Genomic DNA, 10,664 nt, shown 5'->3' with positions numbered 1-10,664 from the left:
ACACACACACACACACACACACAAAGTGGAGGTGGAGAATTAGTTTGTAGGGCGGGGTTTTCGGCTTCTCCGAGAGATAAATGTGAGAGGAAGGGGTAGTGACAAGCAAGCAACAATATTCATTATTCAAGGGAATATATATGTAAATATGGAAGAGGGAAAAAGAACTGAGAGCAGGGGTATGATTTGGAATTTCCATAAACTTGTTTTGTATCTGTTTTTTTCCCCCCCCTCATCATCGTCATGATGGGCGAAGGGACGCGTTCTGTCTGAATAAATCACAAAAAGAAATTGGATTGAATTGGCGGCTATGGAGTTCCATGATGAAGGATTCGATTTACTTCTCTGTTCTCTGTTCTCTGTCTTCTTCTTCTTCTTCTTCTTCCCTTCCTCCTCCTCCTCCTCCATCATCTCTTGATCTTCTGCTTCATTCAGATTTATTGGCCCACCATGCAAGACCTCTTCCAACATTACATCAGAGAGAGGACCCCCAAACCTCATCGACTCCTCAAACCTTCTCATAATGATATCAACAGAAGCAGTAGCAGCAGTAACAGTAACAGAAGCAGCAACAACAACAATAACAACAATAACAACAATAACAACAATAACAATAACAATGCAAAGCCTTTTGCAAAGAGAGAATGCAATTGTAGCATGGTGGGCCTGGATTGCCCCCAAATTAAGAAGAGGCTCCCAACAGCTCTGATCGCGAGACCCCATCCCCATAATCTCGATCTCGGTGCTTATGTCGGTTCTCCATCCAAGGATTATAATAATGCCAAGGGTAGTTTACATCTCTGTCCCCAGCATCATCCACATGAAGATCGGGATGATGAAGAACCGGATGATTGCGGAGGTTTTAATGTGCTCGGCACACAAGAGAATGATGAGAACTGTGGCCCACGAGGTAGCCATCGATGGAATCTCGATAGCCTCTCCTTCGCCAAGCATTTCCAGGTAGGCCCAATCTTTGTAGACATACATACAAGTACATACATACATAACATATACATATACATATACATATACATACATACATACATACATTACATGCATACGTAGAATAGAGAAGAGAGGGTTGCTCAAGGTTATCCACTAGCCCTTTATATATCCACAAAAGGCTTGATCTATGTCCTAATTCTAGGATAGCATATCGTTAAATTCATAAAGCATGGCTGTCTCAATGGTGGAGGGGAGAATTTGCTAAAGGGATGGAAAATATTCTCTTTGGACAAAATTATGATAAATTCATCATATTATAAGAACAAACTCTAAACTCCTTGCATGGTTCCAACTATGTTGGCATTATTTTGATGCATCTTATGATGATACCTTACCTTGTATACATGATATGCAGTAGGCCAAACTCATGTTAAAAGCAACCAGATGCAGATTTCAGGCTTGCCTCCTAGACGTAGAGACATTAATGCAAGGCTAGCCATAGTATCTGTTAAGCCATGGCAAGAGTTCTATTTTTTTTTTTAAATGATAGAAATGAGGCCTTATGATACTATTTTAAGACTCCTCACACCCTTCAACTAAGCATGTGCTCACATATTGTTGGACTTGCCAAGAACCAATCTCAGGTCATAACACAAGCATTCCTATAATGGTTGCTCACATGAAGATAGCTTCGTAGTTTACATATACACATGTTGCATTATGAAACATGACCTCCCATTACTCCAATATATATCCCGCCCCGTGCACTTGCCTACAAGTGGCCATCCATGCATGCAGTCAAATGGCATCATCCTACACACTTTTGGGGCATTCTTGCATTTTTCATAGTTGAAAGAAAGAAACATGAACATTTATGAAACACATCAAACCTTTTCAAATATAGACCAATGTATATAGTAATTTCCAGTGGATCAATTCTTGTATGCTACTAAGCTGACATAGCATATGGTTATGAGCCTATGGGTAATAGAGATAAAGGATTAATTAAGGCTAGTGAGAGATGCATTAGCCATTGGATGACCCTTGTCTGAACGCAATTTGGAAGGTAGATCTAGGTAATAATATATGTTTGGGTTCCTGAAACATTTTCATTGGTACTTGATTCCAAAGTTGCCTTTCTAAGTACACCATCTTTTGTGCTTTCATTGTATTAGATGAAGCTTGAAAGCCTACTTAATGTCGCTAGTACGAGTAATGATGAGCTTCCTGATGCACAAAGAACAAAAGCATGTTTTCAGGTATATATGTTCAATATCCTGTATGGGTATGTGGGTGTATAAAATGTCATTTCATGGTATATCTTTGTGCTATACGAAGGTTCTTGAAGAGCTTTGCCATAGCAAACTTCCATTCTCAAGTTTTCTCAATCATATTTGTGGTGAGCTTAAGCGTTGTTTGTATCAAAGTGCTAAATGCAAAGATAATTTCTCAAAGCAAAAGGTTCATTCTCAATTATTTTCTGCTCAATTCTTCCTTTACTGCTCTTGGCAATGAAAGGACTAAGTTATCAAGCCGATATTGCTTAACATAGGAAGGAACTTACTTTGAATTGGCTGAAGAACTCAAGCAAGAGATTTCACAAATGGAAACCTCAAATTCTTTTTGGAAATCTCGTCTTTTAGAGGAAGAGAAAGATCTACAAAGCATTCGGTCAGAGCTGCAGGTCTCATTTCCTTTTGTAATACATTAACAACGGTTCTTGCGCTATCTTTTTTAGCACTATCTCTCGGAGAGCCAATCGACTGTGGACATTTCACGTAATCATGTAGTAGTCTAATCAATTTCTCCTTATGACAGTCATTCACAACATACATGACATTGTACCTCTTGTCAATATATGTGTGTATATATGTGTATCCTATTCTGAATTCTTCTCTCTCAACTAACCTTTCCCAATTTCTAAATATTTTTTCATCGTTAGAGTTTGCAAATACGAGGCAATGCATCATGTTATGATTTGTATGCAATGCCTTGTTTTTGTTAGCATGATATTATTGGGTGTAATTTTTCTCTGGTATGAAATTTCAATAGGACGTAAGAGAAGAGATAATTCAGACTGATCATACGAGCAATGAATTGGAGGAGAACATATCAATAGCAATGCGCGCGTTGTCTTTGGAGGAGAAAAAGGTTTTCCATACTCCTTGTCTTGATTGATGGCATTATCATGGTTTAGTGTATATGCATAAAAGATAGCATTCTAAACACAAGTTACTAGTCCCGAACCTGCACTTCGTATTTGACCATCAATAAGCACCATGAAACCACCAAACCCCAATTCTTAAGGTAAAGAGAACTAGTTATTACAAGCGGTCCACAAACTGTCTAGTTTTTTGACATAAGTTGACTCAAAAGTTGAACACAAATTTATCACTCGTCAAATGCGATGCCTCATTTGTATATACCTTTCTTATTCAATTTCTATCATTATTATTTTACTTAGGTACATTTATTTTGGTTTGTTGCACTCAAAGAAGAGACAACGTTTTACGATTTAATCTCTCGTTGGGTCTTATATGCCATTTTGGCCTTTAAAGGGCATAGTTTCAGATCAAAATGCCCTGTAGAAAATTGTACCTAGATGTAAGTTATGTTGTATTTTTTGATCCCTCTACCCAACTCTGAATGTAATAAAATTGTTCGGTGAACTAAAAAGGTGTTATTTTTTTCCCAATTTCTTTCACAACCCAATGCTCTTGTGCTCATTTCATAGTTTTAATCAAATTTTGACATAGAAAATCATAACTCAGACGAAGTTATCTTATAGATGTTCATCTTTTGTGGAGTAAGCATTTGTACATTGGCCCTTCTTCCCCGTTGTGAAAGTTTAAAAGAACTTGAATTGTTTGCTTATAAAACCATTGGTGCACAAACCACATTTAAAATGGCGCTCTGTCAGGGATTCTGAAGGTAAATGGGCTACACGAGAAGATAAAGAGTTTGAAGCAGGAGCTTAAAGATATAAAGCGTGAAGTAAAACAAACGCAACAAATAGACACCATGAAGGTAGAAGCTTGATTTACTCACTATGTGTAATGGTACGTAAAAATGTTGTAAGGGATTCTGTTTCATTTACATCAACTTTATTTGTATAGGGAATTCATTAACTTCACTTACAATGTCTTTATTTGTATTCGTTGTGTCTACTTCATTCACCTATAACTTTATTTAGAGGAATTTTGTACATTAACAATATTTTGTGTGTTTTCAACTTGTACCAAGGTTTGAACCATGAATGTGATACTATTATGTTGACCTAAACTGCAGGATGCTGAAGTTCGGGAGTATGAGAAGCTAAAGGCAAATTATATGCAATGTGTCCATGAATTCCAACATGTTCAAGGTCTTGTGAGGGCATGCCAATCTGAGCTCACCAACAGGTGAAGATCAATTTCGTGTGGAACTTTATGATTTATATATTCTAGTCTCACATACCAAGAAGCTGGGAGATAGAACATAAATTTTGATTAAAGGCAAAAATTTCGCTTCCTTCGTCTTCTCATGATTGAATAACAACTCTTAAAAGCCAACATGTTGTAAAATTAGGATATAAAAGGATTAAAATTTGAAAGGTCCACTCTTTCACTTGAAACAAACATTTTGGATCAATTAGATGTCAAAATCCTTAGTACTAATGAAATATTGGACTTTTTCCGGGAAATCTAGTAGCTTTAGAAAGAAATAAAGATATATTGATGTTCTTTTAAGAGGATCAAATGCTCCACAAAACCAAACAAGAAATTGCATCTTAAAATGTTTGTTAATGCCCAATAGAATCAACCCAAAATTGGTCAAATTAGATAGAGATGTATAAGGCTATATTACTAGATTTAAAGAAGTTAACATAAATGTATGAAAATGCATTGTGGGACTTGGATCTTTGATAGTAGAGACAATGTTATGATAGAATTAAAAAGTTTAGCATTAATATGTGCAAAACAAGTTGGGGCTTTACTATTGTTACACGACGCGAACAACTTTTTTAAATAAATCAGCTTAGTGGGATGATTGGCTCTTAGATTGTAGACAATATTTTCATTCTATTACTTTGGAACTTAGCTTTTAGAATATGGTCTACTTTGTCCTTATGAATTGAGGTATATACTAATTGTTTTCGTGGTTTTCAAACATAAAATATTTGATAGCATAAATATGCAAAATTGCAGTGGAACTTTATTCTTAGGTCTTGTGATTTGGTATTCGATTTCGAAATGTGTGAACATTGTGCCTTTTTTGTAGTGTTCCAAAAGCCGAAGTTCTTGCCGCCAAGGCAGAAGTACTGGAATTGAGTGATAAGGTTTATGAAGCAAAAACTGGAGTGGATGCATTTACGGTCGCAACTCGCCCACTCACACCGAGGCCTCAATGGGGAGGAGAAATGCCAGGAATGGATAAACCTTATGGAGTATCGACGGCACAACAGGTGGAGAGGATATGCAAGGAAAATGCTTTTCTCGCCGTCAATATATCGAGATTTCAACTTAGTTTTGCAGCATCCGAAGCAACATTGGCTGAGGTAAAACCAGATTTCTATTAAAAAAAGAAGCAATATGAACAACATTGTTTGAATTTTTTTTTTGTTACTCATTGCAAATGTTTGGCGGATGATGGATGAGATTGTAATGTCGGGAAAAAGTGAGATGTATTCATTATTGAGTTCTTTCTTGTTAATCTTGACAATGTGTGCTTGATGATGACGTTGTAATGTGTTGGAAAAAGTAAGTTCTACCCATCTCATTTTGTGATCAATGATCAATGTTGTAATATCTGTGAGAAAGTTGAGTTTTTTTTTCTTCTGTGGATGTTGGTAATATTCAAACATATCATTATTCCATATGATTTATTATACACATGGTCAAGATCTTACCAGCTCTTTTAATAACAAAATCTAGCTATGGGTAACATATTCACGTTTCTATCAGGAAGTATTTAATGAAGCTAGCAAAGGTGATTTTTAGATTTCCATTCCATGCATGGAAATTTTGCTTTTATTAAGCACAAGCAATATCGTTTTATTTCTCTAAATTACCTCATTTTGTTGCCTTCAAAGGACTTGTTTCATTTTTACCCCTTATGTAGGTTAAAGATCAAGAGATAAATAAAGGCAAATCAAGTAAAAAAGAGAAAGCACAAGGAAATGCTAATGCTAAGAAGGAAAAAGAGAAATCGGAAGAAAATGTCACTGCTAAGATAGGTAAAACCCGTACCAAGTCTCAAGAAAAGAAGAAAAAGAAGAAGTCATAGAGATTGACCCTTAGAGTCTGTCTATCTTTGGGAGATGTCATTACGGGATAATTCAATGTTTAAAGACAAATCAATTGACAAAAATCAAAGTAAGACAAATATACAAGTTGTTAAGAGAAGTAAGAGTTGTATTTTTGAGCATCGATTACTCCACAACGTTAATTCTCTTGTTTTCTTATATAAGGCAACCAAATTAATGGGTTGGAGTGATATGAAATTAGTTGAATCCAATTGGATTACAACCAATGATTGGATGTACTCATCTCTAATTGTCTTGTTATTGAAGCCACTTGAATGTGTGCCAATATATGATCATAAGTTATTGTTATCAGATGGCATATCATGTTAACAAATCATCGTCATACACATTTAAGATTTTTGTTTTGTTTACTCTGATACCAAGTAGTATGATTAATAAAAAACATTCCTTCTTACTTAGCACCATCCAATGACAAGGAATATATCTAAGAGTGTATGTTGTATACATGAAAATATTTCAGTAATGTGTTAGATTGCTAATGACCATGTTAATGGCTTATATGACAAATTCTGTTTTTCATCAACGTACATTAAGAAACCCTTCACTATAATATAAGAATTGATTTGTTTTAACGCAAAAGTCCTATTGTTTGTCTCTCTTAATCTTATTTCCTCAACCTTTCACCATACCCTTGTGTACACAAAGTTATCTCAAACACCTCATTTATTTCTCCATAGTTATGAAGAGACGGACTTGTAGTATATACCTTTTTTTCTTTTTTTCTTTTTCCAAAAACATCTACTTCCATTAGTTAAGAATGTACAAAGGAATCATTTACAACTCATATCTTCCAAGACATCTTGCATGTCAAAGGAAAACAATGTGTAGATGAAACAACATAAAAAAACAACTCCAAAACACCACATCATTCTATGTGTATAGCATTACTCGAACACATTCTCCACGTGAGCCTCATACAAAACAGAACTCAGCATAGATGTCCTCCATTCGCTCCTCATGGCAGCACCCATCTAGATGTTAGGAACACTTGGAGGGAACAACCACCGCGGTGGTTGATAATTCCAGTTCACTTTACCATCCATTATCTGCAGCATCGACGAACCGCTCCATTTCCGAAGGAATCGAGCTCTAGCTTCTTCACTTGCATCAAATGGCCCTTGAAGACTTTCAAACTCACCTCGCAACGTAGAAATAAGATTAAACTAGATCATCATTAAATTCTCAGCTGGTGGGGTTCGTTTACCTGCGAGGGTCTCCTTGCACCGAGATACCCACACTTGCCAGATTTTAACATAAAGTAATCGAAAGTACATACAATAAAGGTGCATTATGTGCACCATTTGTAAGAAGCTCCTACCAAATATTAACCAACTCCCATTTTGCAAGTGTTTATGTAGTTGATGGAGCTTCATCCCGTTGCTATTTGGTTTTTGGTTTCTTGGGTACCCTCTAAGATAGAATAATTCTTGTACTCATTACCTTGTCCAATTACTTGATTCTAGTGTTGTTTTTAACTATGGGCCCGATATTGGCTCAAACTGAACTATTAAGCCATGGTTTTATGGTTTATCAATTCCAAAATAATTAAATGGTTTGGTTTGGTTTGAATTGTTAATAAACGGTTCGGTTTTAGTTCGGTTCGGTTCTAAAACTCGGGTTTATCGGTTTATAGGTTTAAGTGGTTTGGTTTAAAGGTTTATTAGTTTTTGGGCTAACTTATATTCCCCTTAAATGTTTATGTAATTTAATGGTTTAATTAATTAATTTAACATAGATGTTTATTTGATTTAGTGTATTTTTGTTTATTTAGTTTGATTTAAATGTGGTTAGGTTTAAACTTTTTATTAAATGGTTAGTTTGGTTTCAACTTTTTCCTAAACAGTTTTCATTTTAAAATGGTTTGGTTTAAATGGCTTGAAAGTTCATAAGTGGTTTGGTTTGGTTTTTGTTTTATATAAATGGTTTGGTTTGGTTTCAAGACAAAGAAACCAAACCGAACCGAAACCAAACTGGGCAGATTGCTAGTTGATTTATAAGTGTCCTTAAGGCCATTTAGCATTGTATAGAGTCTAGACAACCTATAGACAAATATAACTAGAAAGAGACATTACACACTAAAGGAAAATGTGAAAACATCATCATGCACAATATTTTCAACAACCCTCTCCACCTTAGCATTTTATTGCATATAGATTCATGAGTCAATTTTTAAAAATTATTACAATAATATATTACAATGTTAAGGTTGTGGGTTTTTGTCTTCCAAAAAATAGACCTTTTTTAGTTTGAAATGACAAATGACACATTTTATGGAATCTAGTAGAGCATTATGGAAGGTTGTAGAACATTATGGATGGTAGTAGATGTTAAATACATGTTTCATGTAGCACGATACTATGAAGATATCAACATTGGTACTAAAGGCCACGTGTGAGACCAAGAGAAGGGGAACACAATATAGCCTATAGGTAGTTTTACAACTTTGAGCCTAATGACACTCTACTGTGAAAGGGCACAACCTCTTTGTAAAAAAGGTGTAAAAGTCACTTTTGTGCCTTTTTAGTTCTTCTTCTTGAACTTTCAAAGTTTTCTCTTCCCCATTGAATCTAAGCTAGAGTTCTCTCCCATCTTTTTCTCATACTTGTGAGTGATTAGTGTTAAGTGTTATAAAACCAAACACCAAACACTAATCTCTCTCTCTCACACACTTACATAAAGTTGGAGATGTAAATAATGTAAACAACTATCGAACCATCATGGTTGGGTCGCTAATGGCAAAATTATTTGGATGTATAATGGAATCAAAGAAAATGGTAGGAGAGCTTATGGACAAGCTAGTTTTTGAAAACACCATAGCACCATTGATCACCTTGTCACCCTTCGAGTATTAATGGGGGAAAGTTACCTTAGAGGTAAAGGTTTATATTGTTGCTTCGTAGACTTCAAGAAAGCTTTTGATATGGTACCTCATGAGCATCTTTGGAGGCAAATGGAAGAACTCAAGGTGCCTACTGAATATATGTTTGCAATTTCCTGAATATATGAGAATGTTATATGTTGTGTGTATATGAAGATAGACTTTCAGATTTTTTCAGTAGCACTGTTGGTGTTAAGCAAGGATGCCCACTCTCACCAACTCTATTTGGTCTATGCATTGATGAATTGAAAGAAATGGTTGCCAAGTTTGTAAAGAAAGGTGTTGAAGAAGTTGCCATTGGGAATGTTGTCATTATGTTATTGCTATATGCGGATGATGTAATGCTTTTTGCAATACTTTAGGAGATGCACAAAAGCTTATGAAGGCATTGGAATTTTTTTGCATGCATATTAAATTAAGTGTCAATAGCTCAAAAATAGAGATTACGCTTGTGAAGAGCCAACAAAAAGATAAACCATGCATTATGTACAATAATGAGCCACTTGAATGTGTGGAAAGCTTCAAATATCTTGGCCTTGAAGTTCCTTCAAATCATAGATGGAATGAATGTTCTACACGCTGCTTAGAGGCAGGAAAGCGAGCATATTATGCATTTGAGAAAAAATGCAATAATGGAGATATTAAGTGTTGGGTCCTCAAAAATATCTTTTTGACACTTTAGTGACACCGATGCTTCTCTATGGGGTGGTAGCCTCCCTAAATCTACTTGGAAAGAGTTTGAAAATGTCCAAAAACATTTTCTTACAAAGTTTCTATAAGTTAAGAAACAAACGCCATACACCCTCCTCCTTGAGATGAGATCATTTCCCATTGAGCTCGTGGCCATGTAAAGGGTTTTTGAATATGAAAAAATAATATGTGTGCGGAAACTTTAGCAGACTGCTGAGCTGGACAGGTAGATAGTAAACAATTAGGTAAAACACAGAGAATGGGTACATAGTGAGAGTGAGAGAGACAAAGTTAGCAAACAACACAAATTCTCTATTACAAAAGGACTTTGTACATACAATGCGCTCACAGATCACTTAATATACAAGCCCCTGACAGTGGGTTGACACAAATATTGACAAGTACTAAATGCTCGTCATGAGATTTGACGCTTCAGCTGGACAGGTAGATAGTAAACAATTAGGTAAAACATAGAGAATGGTGATGGAGATGGAGTACACAGTGAGAATGAGAGAGAGACAAAGTTAGCAAACAATGCAATTTCTCTATTACAAAAGGAATTTGTACATACAATGCGCTCATAGAGCACTTAATATACAAGCCCTTGATAGTGGGTTGACACAAATATTGACAAGTACTAAAAGCTGATCATGAGATCTGACATCTAACTTGCCTATAATATTCCTATTACTAAAACAGGAATGTAGGTTCTAACAACTTGTTTAGCTGATCCAGCCCTATGGCCCTCTTTTGGTTATCAACCAATCCTACCAACTGATTTAGGTCTCAGCTTCTTTAACTGATTCGACTTTCGTCTTCTTCAATTGATTCGGCCTTTCGGCCTTT

At 35.7% G+C, this 10,664-nt stretch overlaps 1 protein-coding gene across 2 annotated transcripts; it reads left to right on the top strand.

The window, feature by feature from the left end:
• Positions 1–233: 233 nt before the first annotated feature.
• Positions 234–6,541, top strand: LOC147854105 (uncharacterized). 2 transcript variants are annotated; one of them, XM_087332499.1, is made up of 9 exons: positions 234–960; positions 2,121–2,204; positions 2,284–2,406; positions 2,498–2,629; positions 2,998–3,096; positions 3,877–3,972; positions 4,234–4,346; positions 5,206–5,482; positions 6,046–6,541. In XM_087332499.1, the coding sequence occupies exons 1-9, from the start codon at positions 451–453 to the stop codon at positions 6,208–6,210; spliced, it is 1,599 nt and encodes a 532-aa protein (XP_087188625.1). In that variant the 5' UTR covers positions 234–450; the 3' UTR covers positions 6,211–6,541. The 2 variants fall into 2 exon arrangements, with proteins under 2 accessions (XP_087188625.1, XP_087188626.1); XM_087332500.1 differs by lacking the exon at positions 234–960 and adding an exon at positions 1,367–2,021.
• Positions 6,542–10,664: the final 4,123 nt, after the last annotated feature.

This window comes from Azolla caroliniana, unplaced genomic scaffold (assembly GCF_043228905.1).
Source record: "Azolla caroliniana isolate FFs.n. ecotype wild unplaced genomic scaffold, voAzoCaro1.0.p SCAF_16, whole genome shotgun sequence".
NCBI classification, from domain to species: Eukaryota; Viridiplantae; Streptophyta; class Polypodiopsida; order Salviniales; family Salviniaceae; genus Azolla; species Azolla caroliniana.
The sequence above is the reverse complement of the archived record's forward strand: the minus strand, read 5'-3'. Positions and strand labels throughout refer to the sequence as shown.

What these genes read in the sequence shown, in the direction of transcription:
- LOC147854105 (XM_087332499.1), top strand. Translation starts at nt 451, where the DNA reads ATGCAAGACCTCTTCCAACATTACATCAGAGAGAGGACCCCCAAACCT. An exon ending in GAACAAAAGCATGTTTTCAG is followed by an intron (nt 2,205 to 2,283) that starts GTATATATGTTC and finishes TGCTATACGAAG; the next exon opens with GTTCTTGAAGAGCTTTGCCA. An exon ending in CCGAAGCAACATTGGCTGAG is followed by an intron (nt 5,483 to 6,045) that starts GTAAAACCAGAT and finishes CCCCTTATGTAG; the next exon opens with GTTAAAGATCAAGAGATAAA.